General features: G+C 51.9%; 7 protein-coding genes across 7 annotated transcripts; 4 read left to right on the top strand and 3 right to left on the bottom strand.

Annotated features, from left to right (window-relative positions):
* Positions 1–1,675: 1,675 nt before the first annotated feature.
* CTRU02_208736 (ankyrin repeat protein) lies at positions 1,676–7,460 on the top strand (the record flags this gene model as incomplete). Its single annotated transcript, XM_036724849.1, has 8 exons — positions 1,676–2,353; positions 2,406–2,438; positions 2,512–2,981; positions 3,033–3,079; positions 3,130–5,182; positions 5,236–6,012; positions 6,063–6,310; positions 6,361–7,460. The coding sequence occupies 8 exons, from the start codon at positions 1,676–1,678 to the stop codon at positions 7,458–7,460; spliced, it is 5,406 nt and encodes a 1,801-aa protein (XP_036583481.1).
* Positions 7,461–8,049: 589 nt separating this feature from the next.
* On the bottom strand, positions 8,050–9,528 carry CTRU02_208735 (uncharacterized protein; the record flags this gene model as incomplete). Its single annotated transcript, XM_036724850.1, has 2 exons — positions 8,050–9,157; positions 9,218–9,528. The coding sequence occupies 2 exons, from the start codon at positions 9,526–9,528 to the stop codon at positions 8,050–8,052; spliced, it is 1,419 nt and encodes a 472-aa protein (XP_036583482.1).
* A 686-nt stretch (positions 9,529–10,214) lies between these two features.
* Positions 10,215–10,548, top strand: CTRU02_208734 (U6 snRNA-associated Sm-like protein LSm6; the record flags this gene model as incomplete). Its single annotated transcript, XM_036724851.2, has 2 exons — positions 10,215–10,326; positions 10,421–10,548. The coding sequence occupies 2 exons, from the start codon at positions 10,215–10,217 to the stop codon at positions 10,546–10,548; spliced, it is 240 nt and encodes a 79-aa protein (XP_036583483.2).
* A 234-nt stretch (positions 10,549–10,782) lies between these two features.
* CTRU02_208733 (putative SAM dependent methyltransferase) lies at positions 10,783–11,897 on the bottom strand (the record flags this gene model as incomplete). Its single annotated transcript, XM_070205136.1, has 3 exons — positions 10,783–11,213; positions 11,279–11,374; positions 11,549–11,897. The coding sequence occupies 3 exons, from the start codon at positions 11,895–11,897 to the stop codon at positions 10,783–10,785; spliced, it is 876 nt and encodes a 291-aa protein (XP_070061211.1).
* A 1,076-nt stretch (positions 11,898–12,973) lies between these two features.
* CTRU02_208732 (uncharacterized protein) lies at positions 12,974–13,987 on the bottom strand (the record flags this gene model as incomplete). Its single annotated transcript, XM_070205135.1, has 2 exons — positions 12,974–13,882; positions 13,937–13,987. The coding sequence occupies 2 exons, from the start codon at positions 13,985–13,987 to the stop codon at positions 12,974–12,976; spliced, it is 960 nt and encodes a 319-aa protein (XP_070061210.1).
* Positions 13,988–19,990: 6,003 nt separating this feature from the next.
* Positions 19,991–20,937, top strand: CTRU02_208731 (uncharacterized protein; the record flags this gene model as incomplete). The annotated part of the gene is made up of 4 exons (XM_036724854.1): positions 19,991–20,186; positions 20,281–20,309; positions 20,367–20,510; positions 20,572–20,937. The coding sequence occupies 4 exons, from the start codon at positions 19,991–19,993 to the stop codon at positions 20,935–20,937; spliced, it is 735 nt and encodes a 244-aa protein (XP_036583486.1).
* A 776-nt stretch (positions 20,938–21,713) lies between these two features.
* CTRU02_208730 (cystathionine gamma-synthase) lies at positions 21,714–23,034 on the top strand (the record flags this gene model as incomplete). The annotated part of the gene is made up of 2 exons (XM_036724855.1): positions 21,714–21,932; positions 21,997–23,034. The coding sequence occupies 2 exons, from the start codon at positions 21,714–21,716 to the stop codon at positions 23,032–23,034; spliced, it is 1,257 nt and encodes a 418-aa protein (XP_036583487.1).
* Positions 23,035–23,456: the final 422 nt, after the last annotated feature.

The raw sequence follows: 23,456 nt of genomic DNA, 5'->3' as shown, positions 1-23,456 counted from the left end.
TAAGCCAGCCTTCATACTTGAAACAACGGTGCACCAACCATGGTTGAGATCTTTAATGATGCTGTTGTCCAAAGGTCAAGTTGGTCTTTCTCAAGGCACAGAGAAGGAAGGCAACGAAGCCTCTTACCGAATATGAACTCGGTCTAATGGAGGTGGGTCTTCAAGGCAATCGCGAGTTTACAATAAATTGTTGAACCTTGCATCTCTGTACAACTTAGTTAATTCGTCTTATAAGTGACATGATCAAACATATAAAAGATCCCATGGTAGTGGTTATACGTAAAGGTGGTAAGTAAAACTCTGCAAACACCGTTAAACCTCGCATGACGTAAGTTGTTGCTATGCATAACCATAGCTGGCCTAGAAACGAGGTTTTGACGAATTGCATGCGACTGTTATAGTTGATGAAAATTGCCAGAATCATAACGCCAACTGAAGATCGTTGTCCTCCACTCAGATGCTGGTGGAAGTGTATCATGACAAGATTGCGAAATTGGAATGAGCAAGAGATGTGAGTCCTCTACGGACCAAGGCTTAGCAGAAAATAAGAGTATTCGTAAGGATCGCTTTCATCTGGTAAGAGAGTAAGAAAGAGGGGCTGAATCCCGTATCGAATGGCCGTCTGAAAGGATTGCAATATGTTGAAGCTCACAGTCTAGACCACCGTTCTGCCTGGAGATCAAGTGGCGAACCTACGCTAGACAGTCCAGGTCGGACCAAGTCGGGTAAGTGTTGCACGAGCCTGAAGCCATCACAAATTTGTGACGAAACCGAAATTTGAGCAATTTGGGCGATCCAACACATACTCTAGGCTACAACCAGCTTTTCTACGTCTTTCATGAGGCTCGAGCTGGGGCAAAGTTATGGTTGAGTCAATCGTTGATTGTCCAGGCAGGCATCAGCAGGCTCAAGCGGTGCTCGGCAGGTTCGAAATGGTGGGGTACCCTGCAGGTCACCAGACTTCGTGTCAAAAGCTCTCCACGATTTAGGCAGCATACCCCCCTGTTCCGCGTCTTTTCCTCCTCTGGCCTTCGTTCCAGCGCGTCTTGTGCCTGATGCGGCAGGGTTTCACAAGCCACTGACAGCAGCTTCCATGCACGAACTGGAGGCAGGGTACTTCAGGGTCTGAAGCCTTGGCGTCGCAGCCATCGGAGGGGCTGAATTCCTTCCTTTGCAGTGCAGCGGTGTCGCAAATGTGAGGTACTTTCCAAGAGACGCAATTGATGGCGAGCAGCAAGGTAGATCTTCTCGCTTGCCATGTATTTCCTCACCTGAGCTTAGATTTCACCCAGAAGATCATGTCCCCTCTTTTTGTCAACAAACGGTGAGGGCTTCAGCTCTCCTGCAGATGTGCGAATTGGTATAAGACAGCTTCAAAATCCTCTCTCTAGTTCTGCCTCAACTTCACTCCCACTGGCATCTGCCTCCTTCCAACTCTTTGCCCTCTCTGTCCTGCCATCTGTCAATCGGTACAGGTCTATTATTTGTTCTGTCATTCCTCCAGCTCGCTTGCTCCCCTTCTGTCCATTTAACTTTGACATCTGTAGCCGCTCAACAGAAAGCCGAGCCACATTCCACATCCAGGCCTCTTCAGTTACTGGGTGAAGCTACCATCTTCCATCATCCTTCTCACCAGTTCTACACAGAAAAACCATCAAGCAAAGACGATATCAACATGTCTCTGCCAGAGCTTCAGCGATTGCCGGTTCCTCACACGGAGCTGGTCAACTACATTCACGACCACCCAGAGACAAAAATGGTCGAGATCATGGAGCCTTACCGCAAGTACGAAGCCCAACTCAGATCAGTCTTCGCTCAAGACCGTGGAAATCCAGCTCTCAATGACCCGTACATCAATCTTGTTCCATTGTTCAATGAGAATACTAAGAATATCAAAACCCGCGCCCGTTTTCTTGCGTCTGAAACTCAAGAGGAGAAAGACCGATACATCATGGTGCTTCCCGATGACAAGCGCCGAGCCAATGGCTCTCCTGCTGTAGTCTCCTCACTGAAAGACTTTCAGAAGAACTTCAATGTCTTCTCAGAATCGTCTCTTGTCGACTTGAACTGGGACAATGTCGTTGCCGCTGGGTCATCCGTTATCAACACTCTCTTGCCTGTCCCCACCGAGTTTAACACCACCAAGCGGAAGCTGAGAGAATACTACCACGAGAAATTCTGCCCAGCATCTGATGTCGACCTCTTCCTCTATGGCCTTACCCATGACCAGGCCATTGAGAAGATCAAACAGATTGAAGCCGCAGTTCGAGATGCTATTTTAACTGAGGTCACAGTCGTGCGCACAAAATACGCCATTACTATTGCGTCTCAATATCCCACTCGCCACATTCAAGTGAGCATGCAATTAACAGCGTACTTCCCGCAAAAACTAACAAGTTATTCAGATCGTTTTGCGCGTGTACAAGTCCATTGGAGAGGTATGCTGCTCGCTCTTCTTACCTCCATTTGTATATACCGTGCACATTTTTACAGAAACCTAATGAGCTCTAGATCTTGACTGGATTTGACATCGACGCAGCTGGTGGTGCTTATGACGGTAAGCAAGTATGGGTAACCCCTAGAGCCTTGGGAAGCTTCATCACCCAGATCAATCATATCGATCTCACCCGCCGAAGTCCCTCATATGAGAATCGTCTGTCCAAGTACAGTCACCGCAACTTCGAGGTCTATTGGCCTGAGCTCGACCGCAGCCGCATTGATCCCACCATCTTTGAGCGGAGTTTTCAGAGGACCCTTGGCCTTGCAAGGCTTCTGATTTTGGAAAGACTTCCCACATCTTCTGTCCGTGAAGAATATCTCAACAAGCGCAGACAGGAAAGAGGACGCCCAGCGGCAAATCGCTACAACCCCCATCAATTGCATGGCAACATCAAGGACAGTCATGAGGATGAAGTTGCAGACTGGGTCGACGAGAATGATGTATCCAACTATCATACCTTCACAGTTCCTTATGGTCAACAGTATGTTTGGAGCCCATGATGAACATGGAAGCATTACGCTAACCGAACTAGCTTCCACGCAAAGAAGATTGAGAAGCTGTGTTACACCCGAGATCTCCGTGAGCCTCACGACCTGCGTATCTTACCAACCAGCTGACGATTGCACTAGTTCTCAATGCGGAGTGGAACCAACCCAAAGAGAGAGAAGTTTACCTTCATAGACATCCTGCCTTCTTTGGCCGTGTCGAAGACGTTATTGAAGACTGCTGTGGATCTTGCCCGACGCCAGTGACTCCTGAGGAGATTGAGGTAGCTGAAAAAGAAGCCGAGATCTACATCTCTGGCAAAGTCACGTTTCTTATCGACGATCCTGGCCGACAGCAAATTGGTTCCTTTAACCCTTTGACCCAAGACGACTGGACAGATATGGCCTATGTTGGAAACACGGCACGGCTTTGTCAGAGCATTGTTGACGGCGATTTGAATGAGGTCATGGATTGGCTATCTCAGGAAGGCGCTGATCTGAACAAGCGCGACTACACTGGAAGATCGCCCCTACATCTTGCCGTCATTAGTTCCACGCCAGAAATTGTGAGTTGTCTCGTGGAGCATGGGTCTAGGCTGACTGCCCGACTGGCCGATGGTCGGACTGCGCTTCATCTCGCCGCCGAGCGTGGCAACGTGGAGATGATCAAGATCCTAATGGAGAAGAGTGTTGCCAATGAGGAAGAGGAAGAAGAAAAGCAGGATCGCCGCCGTAAGGAGAGAAACAAACTGAAGGATCATGCTACTTCGCAAAACATTTCGTCTCAAGACGATGAAGACATGGTTCTGGATGATCATGACAAGCAGGGATCTGATGTGGAAGACTCCGATATCGACATGGTCGAGGCCGGCAATACTGAAGCAGACTCGATGGTTACGGGCTCTTTTGTCAACGTCAAGGGCGACGAGGAGAAGAGTAAAGAAGACCTCATTCTTGAGGAGGAGTCGACCGACGAGCCGGACTTTTATAAGGTCGACGTGTTGGCTTGGGACGTTCCTTGCTCGCCTCTTCACCTTGCCATTTCCGAGGGACACGAGGAGGCTGTGAAGACCCTCTGCGAATTTGGAAGCGATGCTCTCCTTCCAGTCAAATTTCTTGACTCAGAGAAACAGCCAACAGCGGCTATTCTTACGCTTGTACTGGCTTTGTCACTCCCTCTTGAGAAGGCCAAGTCCATGGCTCTTCTACTTTTGAAACTCGGCGCTACCTCGTCACAGGCTGACCTCAATGGTTGCACGGCATTCCATCGCTACGTGCAAAATGGCAATCAGGAAATGATCGACACGCTCTGGGAGAACGACAAAACTGGACTCAAGACGGCGATTAACCACATGGTTATGGGAAACCAATATTGGAATCCTCAGGCAATTGCTCCCATTCATACAGCTATCGAGAACGGCGATTCGATTTTGGTCCTCAGGTTGCTCGAAGCTGGCGCCAACCAGCAAATCGACTTTGATACATGGCTGAAGGCCGTCAAGTTTTCTAAGGCGTCACACCAATTGCGCTCATACGAGGAAAATCAGAAGATGTTCAATCGTTCAACGACACAACCTTTAATTGTCGCCATAAAGGGTTGTACCAATCCCGAGATTGCCCTCAGGCTGCTTGAGAATGGCGCGGACCCGAACACCTTGACGGCCGAATCTCACCAAGTCATTGACGATGAATGGCAAAGAAGATACAACAAGGGACAGACAATACTTGATCTTGTTCGACAACAGCTGGAGAATCTTCGCAAATACAAAGGGGAGAACCGAACTGATAACAAACCAGTTTTGCCTGTAGGAATGGACAATTATCTTCAGAAATACGAAGACGGGACCTACCAGCACTGGATGGTTTCTGAAGACATCAAATTGCAGAAATCTACTTACGAGTCGAAGAAGAAAGATCAGGAAGAAAAGAAGAAGAAAAATGCGGAGCTCAAGGGCGCTCCTGAGAAGTTGGCAGCCATCAAGGAGGTTATTGCAGCTCTTGAGGAAGTGGAAAAGTCTATCTTATCAAAGGGCGGAAAGACATTCCAGGAGCTTTACCCTGATATCAAGCCCCCAGAGAACTACTCAAGGAGTACTACGCCACCTGAAGAGAAGAAGCCAGTACCATATGAGCACATCATCTCTTTTAGGGGCGTCACCGATGTTACGGAAACAAGCAAGGCCGCATACTTGGATCTGTAAGTTCATTCGGCCACTGGCAGCCTCTTTTACATCTACTAATAATGGACAGTTTCGAAGCTGCGTGGACTGGCAATATTGACAAGATTAAGGCTCTTACACTACAAGCCTGGGGTAAGGATCAAGATGAGCCACCATTAAAGATTGCGGTCAGTGATCACACGGACAACACGCCATTTTCCTTGGCGTTCCTTCGCGGCCATTTCGAAGTCGCATTGGCGATTCTAGAGATTGTCATGGCCCAGTATTCTCCTGAAGAGAAAGAAACAACTCGATACAAACTGGATACTGGTGGTTCAGATGAGGAGGATGAAGATTCGTATGAAAGCGATGCAGATTCTACTGATGAGCCCAAGATTGTTTCAGAAATCGTCGACAAAAAGTTCACGATTGAGAATATCGGCCAAGTGTCAATGCAGGTGAAATCCACCGTTAAGCCCATTGATTTCCTAACTCGACAGGTCAGACACTTCAAGATTGGAGGTCAAACAGACTTCGACAATCATCGTGCCCTCGGAACTTTGTTCCAATACGTTCTGAGATCGGATGATATGACAGGTCTAAAGACGCTTCTCGACATGGCGATCCATTTTGCCGGCCAGAAGCTGATCGATGGCAGCCAGGATGACGAGGATACTGGCGGACGGTTCGATTTTCCAGAAGGCGATTTCCTCTGGGCTGTCAAGCATGGGAAGACGACAGCACTGGCTGAAATCATCGGTCGAACTGGAGCGGGTATTCCGCTCGATGAACTTGTTAAAAAGAGTGGCGTGGAGATGAAGAAGAAGTCGAGGTACTACCAAGGCTTAACAGTATATGGAAAGAAGAGGCAAGTAGTAGACTGCGATGACGAATGAAGGTATTCTGACAATATCACAGAAAGGATTGGGCAACAGCCGGGCGTAACATGGTTGTACGGTCCACAGGAATGAAAACGCCGCCGCTTCTCCATGCTGCCCTCGAGGGCAGCCTTTCAAGTGTAGAGTGGTTCCTCAGCGATGCACCCCATCGCCATTACACCGACTTTGGAAAGTCTAAGGCAGCTCGTGAAGACCATAGGTTTAAGCACCTCATTCAATCTCCTGGAGGATATGACCGAGCCGTTTCTACATGGCTAGGTATCCAGAGTAAGCATATCAACCTACCCGTGGCCGTTCTGTGCTAACATTGGCCTCAGATGAGCTTGTTCTTCATTGTGCTATCATGGCGACCCCAAGCGAGGAAACCAGCAAGCTTGTCAAGTATCTTGTCCAAGCCTGCCCCAATTCCCTTGAGTACAAGTCAACCCTTGGGGATACGCCCCTATGGCTGGCCTTCTACTTTGGTAGACTTGATCTTGCCAAAATACTCATTAAGGCAGGCGCAAATCAGATGACCCGAAACAATACGGGTGACAACATTATCCATGCCGCTCTGAGTGGCTACCCTAAGGCCGACCGGCTCAGTCCTGTATTGGATCTCATTGACTCTAGTATTATCTCTCATTTGTTTCAGCAGCGCAACAACCTGCATGAAAGCGGTACCACACCGTTGCACTCGTGGCTCACAACTGTCTGCAACACATATGAGGTCAACTGGAACAGGAAGTACAGCTGTGATGAGCAGATACTGGAGGTGCTTAACTTGATCTTGGAGCACTCTGAGGGCTCCGAGCTGGAAATGCTCAACGGCGCGGGCGACACACCCCTCCACACTGCTGTCATGCTACGCAACAAAGTCCTAACTAAGGCTCTGTTGGACTACAAACCCAAGCTTTTGTACCGAGAGAATGCTGTTGGTCGCACCCCTGCCGAAATTGCCCGCGAAGAGGTCACTGGCGAGAAGCTTGCCGCACCGCAGGCAATCACCCTCTCCTTTAGTTCGTACAACAACGACAAAGATCCCTCCTCCCTCGTCAACCGCAACATCAAGACATTCATTGATAAAGACGGCGAGAAGGATATTCACAGGAAGTTCAAGACTGCTTCTGGAAAGCAACAGGTATGGGAAGTTGCAAGTTCCATCCTCGAGCGCTTCCCAGACAAGCGTCGTCTTGTCTCCCTCAACGAGGCCAACGACGTCGCCAAGCGGCTGGGAGAGAAATACAATGCCAGCCGATACTTTAGCATCCAGGCGCGCAACGACGAATACGCTGACCCCGAGGATAACGAGGCCAAGGAGGAGAACAAGGATGATTTCGCGGCGCAGACCCGGCGGAACCGGGCCGGCTTCACATGGTGGGTGGCTGGAGACAAGCCGGAGGCGAAGTGCTCTTCTTGCAGAGAATGGCACGATTGACAGCGACGACAAAATAACAAAAGACGTTGTCCGCAACGCATGAGGGAGTAGGTACTGCAAGGCCTTGAGGAGGAATGGCGGAGTGAATGACGTACTCAGGGACTTGCTATGGATTTGGCGATGGTTAGCGGGGATTCAAACAGATGCCTTTCATGACTTTTTATTTTATCAAGCGCACAATAGAGAGAATAGCTATCCTGGCCAGGATGACAGAATGACGGACATTATGCTGGAGTTGTTAGCTTTTTCTTTGGTGTTTGAAATGTGTATACGTGTGTACTGTGGCGGGGAGAAGAAACCCCTTTCTGAGCCACTTTTACAACTTTTGCCCATGACGCGTATAAAAGACCGTCAAACACGAGATAAATTAGGTCATATGAGGTATGATAACTTTTACTTCGTTGCCCTACGCTTTTGTTTAATAGAAGAGGGATTAAGAAAAAAAAAACCGAAGAAGACATATTCTCTTGAGAGAGCCACTTTAACTCCCCGGGTATCTCAAATGAATTCCAAACCCTTAAAACCCCCATACTCTCAGAAAACAAGAGACCATTGATTGCTCACCATAACCTTTGGACAATCGATTAGGTCACTTTAAGTAGACCTCAATCGTCTCCATATCGCCAATGTCGGCTTCCTCGACCGTCTGGCTCTCCTCGAGCTCGTCACCATCAAACATAAGGGTGATGGGCGCGTCGGGCGCCAGCCCACGCATCTTGCGGAACAGCTCCATTAGGGTACCAATGGTCGTGGACGGCCTGACTGAGGTCTTGAGCGGTTCGTCCGTCTTGGTTTTGAGCAAGACCTTGATCTTCTGCTCCTCCTGCTCGGCCTCAGCCGCGGCATCACTACCGCCGCCGCCGCCGCCTTCTCCCTCGTCATCGGAAAATTCCCCGAGATCGTGCCTCCTTTGCCGGGCCACCCGTCTTTCATTCTCGTCCCATAGCTCTTGTGTCCACATCTGCAGGTGCACGTTTGTCCAGCCGTCTTTGAAGCCGTCGTAGTCGCCTGTACACTTGCGGTACTCTCCAGGGAGATCGAGGCTGCGCAATGTCGTCAGATCATACAGCCTGTGGCGACGCCAGGCGAGGAAGACGCCCGACAGTTCCTCTGGCGGGAGGTCTACACGGCCTTTGTGAACGTCGATCCAAGCGCTGCGAAGGACCTTGAGTGGTTTCGAGAGGGTGAAGCGGAACTGTCTTTGGCCTGCGCCAGGGATTTCTGACGTAACAAAGATGTTGACCGTTTCTGTTGTTTCCGCCTCCCTCTCTTTGGCTTGCTTCTCCATTGCTTCTTTGCGCGCTTTTGCTTGCCGGACGTATTCGGCCATGTCATCGTCATCATCGTCCTCCTCTTCCTCTGCGCCCGCATTGTTTTTGACTTCAAAGGGATCGTCGTCGTCATCGTCTATGACCAGTGGCGAAGGATCGCGTTGCGAGCTCTGCCGGCGTGGTTGCCGGATGGGCGAGGCGTCGTAGATGTCGTCTTCATCGTCGTCGTCGTCGCTATCGTCAATCGAGATGACAGGCTTAGATGGTAACGGCTCCTGTTTCCGCGGCGTTCGGGAAGCTGCGGCACGTGTCATGCGCTTAGAGGGCGTCTCGGCATCGTCGCGCTTAGAGGGCGAGTGCCTGATTCTTGACTCGGGCGAGTCGTCGCTGGTTCGCGAGCGTTTTGACGGCGGAGTGCCTGGCTCTCTGTGGTAGGATATGTTAGTAACAAGGTGGGTAGCGTAACGCGGTTGCTGGTGAGTGTACCTGGCATCCTCATCGTCATCTTCAAAGTTGCCAGTCTTGATCTGGTCACGGCTCGTCCTTGATGGAGAGTTTCTGCCATTTCCTACTGTAGACACTTGTGAGATTTTCTCTCGCTCAGTCTGTTTGCGCTTCATGCGCCTCTCTTGTTCTTGAAGCTCCTGCTCGAAGACGCTGGCACCGCGGTTGAATAGATTGGATCCGTCATCGTTATCTTCGTCATCGCTCTTTGACACCGGCTTCGGGTTGGACTTTTGACGCAAAGCGGTGGGCTTGAATGGCAAGCGCTTCTTCGGTTTCGCTGCGTCGGCCATTGTTGAACAGGAATTGTTGAGATGTCAGGCCTGGGGAAAATTCAATCTACTTCGCAAACGCGATGCGACAAGGTTGTAGGGATACGACGACTAAGCACAAGATGTTCGTGTGAGTGAGTGTGCGTAGGTTATAACTAGATTTTATAACCGGAAAATATTCGAAAGTCAGGAGAGAAGACGGGAAGTTCGGAGGCTATGCCCGAAGAAAAGAGGCGGCGGGCAAAAGCATCATGGCAATGCCACAGGAAAAAAGGCGCCCACGCATTATGTTTGAATTTGGGGGGGTGGGTGTCGCCGTGGTGTGTTTCTGTGGTGAGTGCGCAAGAATTGATTGTTGGACCCCACCAGGAGTTGCCTACTCTGCACATTTCACAGGGTGGGGTGTGCGCCATTCGGGTAGCCTTACAGTGCGAACCACCCTGGTGCCTGGGCTTCCAGGTCGCCCCAGGTGGTCCGGTGCACTAACACTCCCCCCAGCGAATGAGGTACGCGGGTACCTGTCTGCCCCACTCGGGCCGGCAACCGCATCACCGCCAGCTGCCAGCAATCTCGAACATCTTCAACGACCCAAGACCAAGATCCATCAGCCTCATCCACTCACTCACTCACTCACCCGCGCAACATCGACCCGACAGGCACCGAACGCTCCCTTAACTTCCTCTCACATTTACGCAACTACTCTTACGATGGAGAACGGTAACATCAGCCAGGGCGAGGGCAAGGACCCCTCCAGCTTCCTTAGCGACATCATCGGCAACCCCGTCACAGTGAAGCTCAACTCGGGCGTCGTCTACAAGGGTGAGTAACCACACCCCGACCATCACCTAATTAGGGCACTGCAAGACGCAGCCATGTCTACAGTAGTGGAATGGTTGACTGACAGTCTATACAGGTGAGCTGCAGTCGGTCGACGGCTACATGAACATCGCGCTGGAGAAGACGGAGGAGTACGTCAACGGCGTCAAGAGGCGGGCATATGGCGACGCGTTCGTGAGAGGAAACAATGGTGAGCTCAGCTGACTAACCCATTTTGAAACTTTTCAGACTGATTGGTTGTTTCTAGTTATGTACATTTCTGCAGACTCTTAAGTGACGACGGATGAAGGCTCATGCGGAGGACGGAAGTTCTGGGGCAAATGCGTCTACAAATATTACTCAGAGGCGCTGCTACAAAAATCTATCAAGAAATGAATATACCCTCAACCCATCCAGCAGTTCCTTGTTACTTCCGCAGTCATGAGATGCCCGCCAAAACTACAACCTCGAAGTCCAGGCAAAATACGTGACCCCGTGCAGCGCGACCTCACCCTTCTCGTTCCTCTCGACAGTATCTCGACTCAAAATCTCATCAAACTTGTCCTTGAAAGCCTTGGCCTTTTCGCCCTCCAGCACGGCAACCTGACTCAGCGTACGAATGCGGTTCCAGACCGCATCGGGGGTGAGCCAGACGGTGAACGGCACCTTCTCCTCGCCGACGGGAACGCTAAAGAGCGGCATTCTGCGCCCACCCTCGAGTACGATGTTGGCGACAGCCTTCAGAGGGTTTGGATCGAGCTGACGGTCAAAGATGTCCTTCCAGACGAAGTCGCGAAAGCGGGGCTGCCCGTCGGACCCGAGGCTAAAGACGAGTTCGTTCAGAGACTGTTCCCAGGACGTGCTAGCATGCCAATGTTGCGGTTTGTTGTCTGTAGATTTTCTTAGTTTTCTGATCTTGTCAATAGGGATTCTGTTGTTTCAAGAAGAAACCCACAGTCTTCAATGTTCCAGATCAATCCCAGTACGGCTGTCGGCCTCAATACGCGGTGAATCTCCTTCAGAGCTTCCTCTTTCGCGAACCTGCGTCGCTCAGTAGCTGCCAAGTGATGTCGTTATCATCCCAACCTCAACTTACCAGTGAAAAGCCTGCGAATAAAAACGAGTCAGCCTTCCTTTTATCCAACGCTCTCCAGTCTACCCGTTGGTACTATGTCCTATCTCTCCTGGTCCAGAGGTAACTGCAAAGAAAAGGGGGGGCAGCCAACCTGTCCAACAACACACGCGTCACCCCACTCTTCATCCAAAGGGATCTTGGCCGCGAAGCCATCCTTGACTTGCGTGCCCTTCAACGACTTCCTCTCGAGCTCCGCGCGCATCTCCTCATGCGGCTCGATAGCCACGATGTCATAACCCTCGTGCCGCGCCGCCAGCACCTCCGTCAACTTGCCCGTGCCGGCCGCCAAGTCGAGAACATTAGCATGCGCGGCGTCGGCAATCTTCAAGTGAGTAAGGAACCGCTGCATCGCCTCGGGGGGATACGACGGCCGGTAGGCATCATACGAGGCCGCGTCCGCGAAGCCCTTTGTGCCGGGGTGGAGCTCTGTAGAAGACATCTTTGCGACTATTTTATTACCCCGTTATCCTTCTGTGCAATCTTAGTCTTGGGGTACAGTGCTTTTGGTTTGATTCTCAGGTCAAACTCACGGCCCACGATGACCTAAGATCAGACGGTGCGTTTCGACGGGAGAGACGAGGTGCAGAATGTGGCAAAAGCCGAGGTCCAAGATGGCGCCCAATAAAAAAAAAAAAAAGTAAGGAAGTGAGTAAGAGCGATATCGCCCAGGTTTGATACGGAAAAGTCCAGAATCTTATAACGAGATGCCGCAAAGCCAAGGATCCTTCTCCGTCTCGCACGTCATGTCTTTTGAGCCACTCATCTCAACGTGGGGGGGCGAGAGGGGAGGAGGGGCGGGGCTCATGGAGGGACGTGGAGTTTCGCATACCCGGCGCGCCGGTGCCGAAATCGCGGAGGTTCCTCCGAAGAACGGAGTTGATAAAGAGGGCGAAGTACATTACTTGGGGGGGTTTGGCAGCCGAGCGCCATTGCCAAAATTACGAATGACTTTACAGGTGGCTGCTGACTGTTTCATGCACGCTTGGTAGTTTTTATGCCTTTTTTTTTTTCAATGGCTCTTCGGTTTTCAGGGTTCTATACTAGTTTGCAGGGTATTCTCATCTGATTTGTGATATAGTCACGCATATCCAAATTATCGGGCATTGTAAATTTTAACTATACTTGATTATTATTGTGTTGTTCTATCTGAAATCGGCGTTGTTAAAGATAGTCAGCTCCCCTCCTTCCATTTTGGGGGGTGGAGGTAAGGTTGGATTTGGCGAGGGATTTCACGATGTCCCATACGCTTGTCTTTCTTCCGTCATTGTTTTCAAAACCGTTAAACGCCTTCGTGTGCCTTCCTTTTCGGCCACATATCCCTTAGTCCTTCTCGCCTACCCAACTGTTGTTCTTCTTGTTGTCGTTGTTTTTTGGCAGGGTTTATATGATACATTGATTTAATTTGAATTGAAGATGAAGCAAAGCGGAATGTTTCCAGCTTTTGCAAGCCAATACCTTCTCTGATATATCCCGATCTCCTAATCGCATCGCGCTTTACCAGGGCTGCACGCCACTTCAGCTACTGCTGCTGCTTCCGCTACCGCTGCTTCGACGGCTACCCTGACCAGGAATGTACTCCTCAGGCATAAATGTCACTTGCTCGACTTGATGGGAGCCCAGGAGGCTCTGCTCGGGACGAGGCGTGGTAACAGGTGAGCGTGCAGGGGTTGCGAAAGGATCGGCATTCTCAATACCAGGAGAAACACCAGGTGAGGTTTGAGGGACGGTAGCATAGCCCTTCTTACCGTTATTGGGAAGCTGGAGGTTACCGCTGAAGGAGCGAACACCGCCACCCGTCTTGGGCTCAGCAGGGCTTCCACCGCCGCCACGAGCGTTGCTCAAATGGCGATTGACAGGCGGGCGGATGGGCACCCTAACATCGACACCGGCGTAGGATCCAGAAGGTTGGTCAGCTGAGCCAGACTCATACGGATCCTCGTTGTGGCCGCGGGGCTGGTATGTCTGATAGGCGGCGGCATCCCCGTCTCCTTCAAGGCGCCGCAAGGCATCAGCCTGGCCTATGTTACGCTGGGCCATAGACTTGGGTCGATATGTCTGCGGAGCATAGCTTCCACGTGACGATGTCGGAGAACTGAAGGGATCGGGGTTCGGAGACGTAGGTGAGACGGGAGCCATGGAGACATACTTGCCCTTGGCCCTGGCTGAATTCGGGGGAGATTCGGAGGCCGGGGTTGCAGGACGTGAGATCCAAATGCCGTCAACCTCCACACCAGACTGAATGGCACGGACGCCGAAAGGAATCTCAGATTGTTTCCGCTGTGGAGGCAGACCGGTAGATTCCATTTCGGATACATGAGCACGTTTCTCGGCATCGATAATCTCGAGCCTCGCCATTAACCGATTCGTCCACCATAGCTTGACGAAGCCAATAATAAACACGATACCGATGCAGCAGGCGAGAACCTAAAGATGGTTTGTTAGAGTTGAGAAGATACGACAAACGTTGTAGGGACTTACGAAGGTCATCTGCTGCCACAGCTCCCAGTCGACGAAGACTCGGTGGGCCATGGTGAAAGGTGGTTAAGGTGTTGATAGAAAGATGGCTTCAGTTGGCTGAGCAAGTGGTGTGCTCAATGTTTGAGCTGGCAGTTAAGGAAAGTGAATGAAATCGGATGAGGGGGTGGGTAGTCGAGGTGAATGAGCGGTGGAGCGCAGCTCCGTCTTCTTGAGGGAATGGATGAAGTACAGAGAAACTCTGTTTGGACTGAAGTCAAGTGCCACCCTAAGATGGGATGTCCCCTCGTCTGCTTTCAGACAGGGCTGAAATCGAATGCGGTGAGTAGCAGTTCGGATGAACGGTGTAAGTGGTAGGCGGTCGGTCAGGCCAAAGATTTGTGGCGCTTATCAAGAAAGAACCCCAGTCGGACGAATTCGCTGTAGTCCTCCCACTGAAAGAAGTAGTATGATTGGTCTCTGAAGTTGGTGACTGTAATACCGGTGAATGTTGTAAGGTGATATCCAAGATCAACCGAGCGGGAAGGGGAAAAAAAAACGACCCCGATGGTGTCGAGTGTTAGTCAACCAAGTTGCCAAGGAGAGCAACCTTGTATTAAGAAGGGCACCAAGAAAACTTGAAAGATATTAGAAAAGCCCTGTAGGTGAAGAGGAAATAAAACGCGGATGGGAGGTAGTGCCCAGGGTATGAGTGGTCAGACGGGCGGTGGGAGATTTTGTATGAAACGATGTACACGGATAGCAGCAGCAAACACAGCTCGGCACATCACGCCTAGACGTCTACGATGGGCAACCTCGCGGGAGACCCTGGCCTTGGGCCTGGATAAGCGCTGGACTAGGACTAGACCCGCGGCGCCCGTGAGCCATTGTTCAACTCGGGCAATGTGTGTCGACAGTGGCTTGTCGACTTCCGTTGTCCTAAGTGGAGATGGGAGGATTATCAACTGCGTGAATGAAAAAGAGGCGGCAGAGGACGTGCGAGCATGGGCACAACCGTAACCGTCAAAATCTTCCTCCTAGGGTGGGATTAGAAGTCGGATATGGTAGTAGTCAGGCCGTCGGTTGCTACTAAATGTTGCTCCCATACTCATGTCCACTGCATAGGAGAGGTCTGGATCGCCCTTGTCCCTCCATCTAGATCTCCAATGTCGCGGATAGCGACAAGACACTAATCCTGTTACCGTTTGGTTCATGGCGTCTAGAAAAGGTCCTCACTTGATAAACCGTCTTGGGTTCGCCATCGACTTATTGAAATGCTTGGGTTCGGCTTGAACGCATAAGGCGCTTGATGATGAAGCGAGCTGTAGTGTAACGCCACCTCTCAGAGCTGCGGGAGCTTCAAAAGTTTGAAAGAGACCAGACACGATGCCGCGACGGAAGAGGTTGTCAACGTCCGTTTGCGTAATGCAAGGTACGGTACAGGAAAACTTGGCTAATTCCTTAGCGCCGATTGAAGCTCCCCAGACAAGCCACACCTGATTTTCAGACCGGGACCCTTGAGGACTGCTTCCTCTTATCCAGTTACCCTTCCGCGTTTTGTTTGCTCATGTACGTTTGCGGCTTCAATACAAGACCTTCAGGCATCCATGTTCTGGCACGAACGTGATTGATTCTAGACCTTCTATGACACTTTAAACTGTCCAGCTATTGGGAGCTTATGGAGCTCAAGTTTACACCAGCGAGTCATCATTGCTTTCTACTCACCATCAAGTCCAAGACGCGTCTTGAGAGCGTGTAATCTAACACAGAAACGGAACCAACGCGAAGCGCAAACCTGAGGGCCAATTTGGTCCCGTCGCCCCTGGAGAGCGTAGCTCGTAATGATTACTGTCCGACTCCCGCATATCGCTGCATGTGGGAGCGGATTTACTCGACATTACATTGCATTACGAGTGGAGCGCAGCGATGTCGACCTGAAAACAACGATGGGTCTTGGCAAGTTGTCGACGGTGTACGATCGAGTGCGACTCTAGCAACGGGGGAGTGTGTTTGAGTGTCTCTGCTCATTAAGGCCGTTAGAATCCCACTGCAGTTCGTCTGGTTTGCTCGGACGTCAAGGCTGCCGATCATATCATATGCTTCTTTTCATAGTTGCTTCGAGACCATGGCGCCGGCCTAGCGCGCCACTATGTGGCCCAAAAAGATGCTTGTAGAGAACAGACATCGTTATTCACCACAGCAAGATATCGAAATTGACGGGCCTCCGCGCCAAATGGGTGGGTTGAACGGCTTTAACTCCCCATTTGAAGTCAATGCGTTTGTCCGGCTGCCCTGGCTCACCCCTTCTCACGGACACTAGGAGATTACTCTTGTCCCAGCGAAGTGAAATATCTGTCGCCCATTGCTGAACGAGGGCCTAGGTTGCGAAAACGCCGTTAAGGTTGACAAATTGACATTCCGTGAGGCTTGTCTGCTCTCGTGCCTTCCGTAACTATAATTCCAAGCGCCATGAGCTTTGAGACCAAGTATGTCATCATATTGTCGATGTGTTTATCCAAGAGAATTTCTCGATAATCTTCAAAAGGCACTTCATCTCGTTAATCTGCCTTTGTGCACATACCTTCGAGGCATCAGATCGGCACTGGGGTAATTCAGAGCCTGTATGCCTCACTCGTGTGCCGTACTTTACCTTGAAGCAGTTTGCCCCCACAAATGCCCACGTCTTTGAGATTAAGACGACAATGTTGCCCACATTCCAGTACAGTGAGGGTGGTGAGAGTAGCCGGCTCTTCCTTTGTCTGCTCGCCGATCAGCAGGATGCCTCTTGGTCAAGTCCAGGGTCCAGTCCAAGTTGATGAAAGCAATACGGTTCGTCAGGCTTTTACAGAAACAAACCATGGCCAGATCCTGAGCCGCTGACGGTCCTGTTGAAGATCACAGGAGATTTGGGTCAGCTGGGCCCAAGGTTTTGCCGGAAGTCGGCTAAAATAACAATACCATACTTGTTGTTGTCAGTCAAGGGGATTTGCTGTGCGGTACTCAACAACACACGACGCATCAAGGCAGATTTTCCGTACTGGTCTTGGATCATTTTCTTTATTGCTTGCCGATCACCAACTTCCGGCGATATCGCCGGGGAGACAGCTTCGCAACGCCCAGCTTTCAGGTGCAAAACCAATCATCAGCTGACCACTCGCGTAACGCCTTTGTCTGTTATTGGGACCGACTGATAAAGTCCATCTCTCCAGGGTTGTTTTATGAAGGTCCGATATGACCAAGGTGCCGGGCGCGAAAACCAGTATCTCTGACGCTCAGGCCAAGGGAGCCTCCGCCGTCAGCTGTGCTGATGGGAGTTGCAAAGCTATGCTTGGCAGGCTGAGTTCGTTGGGTGGCCATTCATGCGATCAGACGGATCACGCTATTGATGAGGGTCCCAACCTGGTGGGAAGTATTGGGCAATTCGAGGAGCTACTGTGTCCTTGGATTCCGGTGAATGATAAATGTTGGGCGCACTGGCTTGCTGAAGATTTCTCAAAGTTTTTACCATGTTAATTGTGGCGATACCCCCACCAAGATTGAATGAAACCGTCGTGAAGACGAGAGAGCCAGGGCTGAAAATCCGGCAGCTGTTGGTCAAAACAACACGATGATGGGCCGATCTTGCGTGTTCATTGGGCTAGTTTCTTCCGCATGCATCACTTGGCGTAGCAGGTGATGGCAAATGGCTTCTTGCTCTCTGTTTCGTGGGATGTAGCAATTTCGTTAAGAAGGGGTGGTTTCCTTTAAGGGCCAGCCAGCTCGATATGTATTACACAATCACATGGTATACCGTGGACTGGGCACATTTCAAAACCTCAAGTTGCCAAGTATGTCGGTCTAGCTTCGTTCATTTGCTACTGTTGGGGCATTCGGTGCTTGCAGACTCCGAAATGTATAAATCGGCGTGCATAGCCGGTCTCCTCGTCGGCCGATATCCATTATAAGCCCTAGCGAGTACCGGGATTTCAGATGTCGTGGATACTGTTCTGTTCAAGTCGGAGGTGAGTTGGTGCCGACAAGACGGGGGACCTTACGACTTGTCTGAAGAGGAATCCTGTTCGGAATGTAGTAGGCCGTCCGGGCTGCAAGCTGATGAAAGCGCCATCCGCCTGATAGGCGCGGTGTGCGCATTACGCTCCGATGCGGTCAATCAGGGACGGCTGGACGGACATGATGCAGGTCCGCGGCGGCTTTGGGGGCAGAAAGGAAAATCGGTGCGCCGATCGTGCGAAATCCTTCAAGCCCGATGCCGAGGCATCCGAGGAGCACAGTTTGCGAATCCCTCAGCTGGGGTACTCTGCACCGTGCAAGATCTCTTTACTATGATGCACATTCTCCGTGTAAATAGCGCCGCGGAGACGGGGTGATGGGCGGTCTTGGGTTCTGAGTCGGGCCTGGTGACTCCAGTTAGTGCCCAGAACCACAAAGGAGGTCTCGGCCTTCTTACTATGTAGCACCTCCACGCTGGCACACGCTGTGAGTGGCGGGTTCATTTAACCGCTGGAGCCAGGATAATCAGGGCAGCGAAGGCAAGACGTAGTGGAGGGGGACACGGCGCTGGGTTGATGAGGAGTGGATGACGGCAAGCGTCACCCCATGATTGCGGATGGAGGGCAGGGCATTTGTACAGGGGGCAACTTACCTAATGCCGAGATACCTTGTGTTTTGCTGTAGTCAAGTTAGCAAATCGAGTACCGGCGCACACCGATCGGCCAGGGAAACAATGGAATAAACACATGTCATTGTGCCTACTAACCACGATCCCCTTGCCCTACAAAAGCTTCACAGCAGGTTTAGTGTGACCTGGCACCTGGCAGCCCTGGGTAGGCGATAGACTCGGTGCCTTCCCCCTGCTGTGGTTCGTTCCAAGTTTGTCAGTTTCCCGAATCCCCGTCATGTATGTATCTTCCCTGGCCATCCAGGGAATAAGGCTGTGGAAATGATGGGCACGACCGTGCCTTCATACTACGTTACTACATAAGATAACGTTAACAGGCGACGGCGACGGCGACAGCGACGACGACGGTGGGGGAGTTGAGTGGTGATCCGCGGGTCGTGATGCACCCATCCACTTAAGTAGGGTTCTCGGACTAAATCAGGTCCCCTAAAGCCCCCCTCCCTCTCCAGTGTCCGCTCTACCCTGAAGATTATGGTAAGGTCCAGAGGCCTAGGTGGTGTCGTTACCTCATGATCCAACGGGGTGCACCTGCAAGGAAGGTCATTCGTCATTTCCAAGTCTGAAAATGGCCCCCTCCTCCTAGGCCCTGAGCGGTAGTAGTGCGTTTATTCCTGCATGTGGATGTGGATGTGTGGACATACCTTTCCATGTCCATTTGCCGTGCCAGACTCGGAGCGGGAAGAGGGATGGAAGACATGGCAGAGACAAGGGATGGGAAAGCACAGCCCAAAACTTGCAGATTCCCGCCCGGCGATATTCTGCGTCTTCCTCATATCCAAGTCCACTGCTGTCCCATCTCCTCCCGTCATTGTAACCCCCATTAGTCTCTCTCTCTCTCTTCTCTTTTACCCAGAAAACATCCAACCTGCACTCGCATCTGCATCTGCATCCGCCATCCATATCTCTGCATCTTCTGCGCCTCATTGATCGCCCACAAGCTGCGACCTGGTCTCTGTCTCCAGACCAATCCCACCTTGAATCGCGCAACCAAGCCACCGTCTGACTGTCTACTAAGACAGGTCCCTGGCAAGGGCAAGTTACAACACACCAAGTACTAGCACACACTCAGCAACACCCACCCAACCATACACAGAGGCCTAGCCTGAACGGTTAAGATTGGCCCATATAGTTCATCGCCATCCCGTCTACCCTTCCCACCCCGCCCCTCCGGGCCCACCGATCGATTTCTTTGTCAACGGTTCCAGCATCACCCTCGGACCTCGAAAACAGTTTCAAACATCGTCTCTGATTTTTATTTTTTCTTATACCCTCTTGCTCTCTCTGCTACTTACATACCAATCCGACCCATTGTCTGCCTTGAATTCTGCGCTTCATCGCCCCATACCCGACATTGATCCTCGAGAACGCTCTTTCCGACGTTCCCGCCAGCTTAGCCCACCATGCCCTCCATTCGCAATCCCTTTGCCCGTCGGCCGGGTCCAACCATTCTTTCTCCCGACGGGAATGCGCATTCAGACGCCCAAAACCCCTCGGCACCTGGTTTCGAGAGGCAAGATACAGTTGGCTCCAAAGCTTCATCTTCGCTGAGCGTACGGAGTTCCAAGAGCCAGGACAACGGCGAGTACAAGATGAGCGGTAGGCTATTCCCTCTGCCTGCCTATACACCCCACCATTGTCCGGGCAGGTCTGTCTCACGGGACCAACTCACTGACTCTTAACCACTGTATAGTTGTGAACGACAGCGGAGTCTATCTTCCCGTATGCTTCTTTTAACACCCCGCTACCGTTTAAGACACCGCTAATGCATACATGCAGCCATCTCCAACTGAAGAAAAGGGCTTGTGGCCGCGCAAGTACCTGAATTCCGGTCGCAACTCAACAGACACTCGCACCGACAGCGGTGAGATTGAGCACTTCTCCATCTCAAGAGAGTCTTTTGACTCGTACAGACGGTCATTCGTGCGTCCTGTTTCTCATGCACTTTATCGTGACATTAATGCTCACGGCAGTTTTCGCGCAGGATATTTCAGCACGAGCCCCCATCACCCAGTCCGATCTTCCCACACGCCAAAGTTTAGACTCAGCCCGATACCCCCGTCTACCTCGTTCTGCGATTGACAGGCGATCCGACAGAGACCTACCCACCGCTGATGAGGGCTTCGAGGACGTCGGATTAGAAGATCATAGACACCAACCCAGCCGCAAGCGCGGTCTGTTCTCGCGCTTCGGGGACTCTGACCATAAGGAGCCCAGCGCCACATCTCCCAACTCGAGCGTTACGCGCTTCCTGACCGGACGAAAGCGCGCTCAAAGCGGAGGCCAGGAGCTAGGCACCATTGAGCGGCCAAAGTCAGCGGCCTCGATCGAGACTACCGAAATCCACTAATTCGACCTGGCAACTTGTTCTTGATTTGTACATACGACACCCTGTGCACACTTTTGACGGCGTAGGATCTGGGCGTCACTGGCTGGGTTGGGTCCAGGGTATAGGATGCATTCGCTATGACAGGATTAGAGTTGGGCAACCCGCACACTCGTAGGGCTGGGCCGCGTTATGCATACACGGGCGGCAGGACATAGGCATGTTGAGCAGAGCCCTGTGAGGCGAAATATCCCAGGGACGAGCTCTTAATGATAATGATAACAGTTAACACCTTCAGGCTTAGGTGCTTCGCTGTGCGATGACCAATATGCAAGTGGACTGGGGCTAGACTGATGATACCCGCGAATCAGGAAGTCAAACGGTCACGCTAGAGGCCCAAGTCGGACGAAGGGCGCAAAATGACACACAATCCGAATACCGGAGGACCAGCGGAGACGCTCCGGACAATTTTTTTCCAATTGTTGGTCAGCTTTTTGACGTGATATCTGAAGAGACTGTTCCGAAATGCACTTATCGCACCATGACCCGTTTTCGGGGTTTGTCCCTGACCCCACCTTCATATACGTAATGGAGGGGTAGAAAGGGTTCCATGCTGCTGGTGACTCTCTAAACGCATCCATGTCAATAAACCGATAACTCGCGTCCCAAGTAGTTTAAACAGCCTCTGCCCTCTGCTGCCGACGGAGATCACTGCCCCTCTACTGATTGCAACCCCGAGTTTCACTTGAGTTATCTGCAGTCACACCATCGCATTGCCCCCTCATAAAAGAGTAATCAAAATGGCTGCAAACATCCCCGCGGACGGCACTGCCACCCCGGCTGCCGGCCCCGGCTCGGCCCCGGCCGATGACCTGCGGAAGTTGTCCCTCGCAACCCGTTCTGTTCATGCCGACGACGGCATCAGCGCCCACCGCGCCATCGCGCCGGCTATTCACGTCTCGACGACGTTCAAATACACCCCTAACCCGGACGAACTCCGGGCAGGGGAGAACACTGACGTGAGTCGTCCTGGGGTGAATGAGTGAGAGAGAGAAAGTTCGTGATGATTAACAGCCCGAGCAGCCCAACGCCCCAGGAGACTCACACATCTACTCTCGGTACTCGACCCCGAACACGACCCGCTTCGAGGCCGTCCTGTCTTCCGTCCTCGGTGGTCCCTCCCTGACGTACTCTTCGGGCCTGTCCGCCTTCCACGCCATGCTCGTCTACCTCAACCCCAAGCGTGTGGCCATCGGCGGTGGTTACCACGGCTGTCACGGCGTCATCCGCATTCTGACCAAGCTCAACGGGCTGAAACAGCTCGAGATCGACGAGGCGTCGCTGGACCAGCTTGAGGCCGGCGATGTCCTGCACATCGAGACGCCGCTGAACCCCACCGGTGAGGCCCGCAACCTGGCGTATTATGCCGAGAGGGCGCACAAGGTCGGTGCGTATCTCACTGTCGACGCGACGTTCGCGCCGCCTCCGCTGCAGAACCCCTTCGACTTTGGCGCGGACATCGTCATGCACTCCGGCACGAAGTACTTTGGCGGCCACTCGGATATGCTCTGCGGTGTGTTGTCGGTCAACCCTTCCCGCGCGGAGAAGTGGCTTCCCGAGCTGATTGTTGAACGGTGCTACATCGGCAGCGTCATGGGAGGTTTGGAGGGCTGGTTGGGCGTCCGGTCGTTACGCACGCTCGAGCTGCGCGTCGAGAGGCAGAGCAAGTCCGCGACGAACCTCGTCCGCTGGCTCGACGAGGAGATCCGCAACAACCCCAGCGGCGTCGTCGGCAGCGTCGTCGACAAGGTCGTCCACGCGAGTCTGCAGAAGGACGAGTGGGTGCAGAAGCAGATGCCCGGCGGTTTCGGTCCCGTCTTCGCCATCTGGTTGAAGGACGCCGAGGACGCCAAGAGGCTGCCGAGCAAGATGGAACTCTTCCACCACGCCACTTCCCTCGGTGGCGTCGAGAGCTTAATTGAGTGGCGTGCTATGAGCGACCCTAGCTGCGACAAGCAGCTGCTTCGCGTCAGCATTGGCGTCGAGGGGTGGGAGGACCTGAGGGATGATTTGGTTCAAGGCTTCAAGAAGCTGGCTGAAGAGAAGAAGGCCAGGTCGTAGGTTCTTCGAGGTCGTTCCTTCCGGGCGAGATGCGAATTTTGTATAATGTAGAATCAAGAACCGGGAGATCGAAAGATAAAGAAAGAAAGCAGAAATCCGCCCGAAGGCTCACCACACCACATTTCGGTATAATTTTCCTTCTTGCTCTATATTGCAACATTTGGTACATGAACAAAAGGCAAACTGAACGTAGACAGCTCCTAAGCAACTTTCCGCAAGCCACAATCCTAATGGGGTCGACCACCGTTAGCATTCTCTCTTTTACCACTAACAGAGTAATCAGTGGACCTCAATGGCTCGTGTACAATCCCCCCATTGCAGCCAGAATGAGAGGCTATACTGGACTACCTTGGAAGCAGGACAGGAAACGATTAACCCAGCACACTCTATTTCTACGTCCTCGTATCTAAAACGCCCGTCGT

The sequence above is a fragment of the Colletotrichum truncatum genome, assembly GCF_014235925.2.
Source record: "Colletotrichum truncatum strain CMES1059 chromosome Unknown Contig_0005, whole genome shotgun sequence".
NCBI classification, from domain to species: domain Eukaryota; kingdom Fungi; phylum Ascomycota; class Sordariomycetes; order Glomerellales; family Glomerellaceae; genus Colletotrichum; species Colletotrichum truncatum.
The sequence above is the reverse complement of the archived record's forward strand: the minus strand, read 5'-3'. Positions and strand labels throughout refer to the sequence as shown.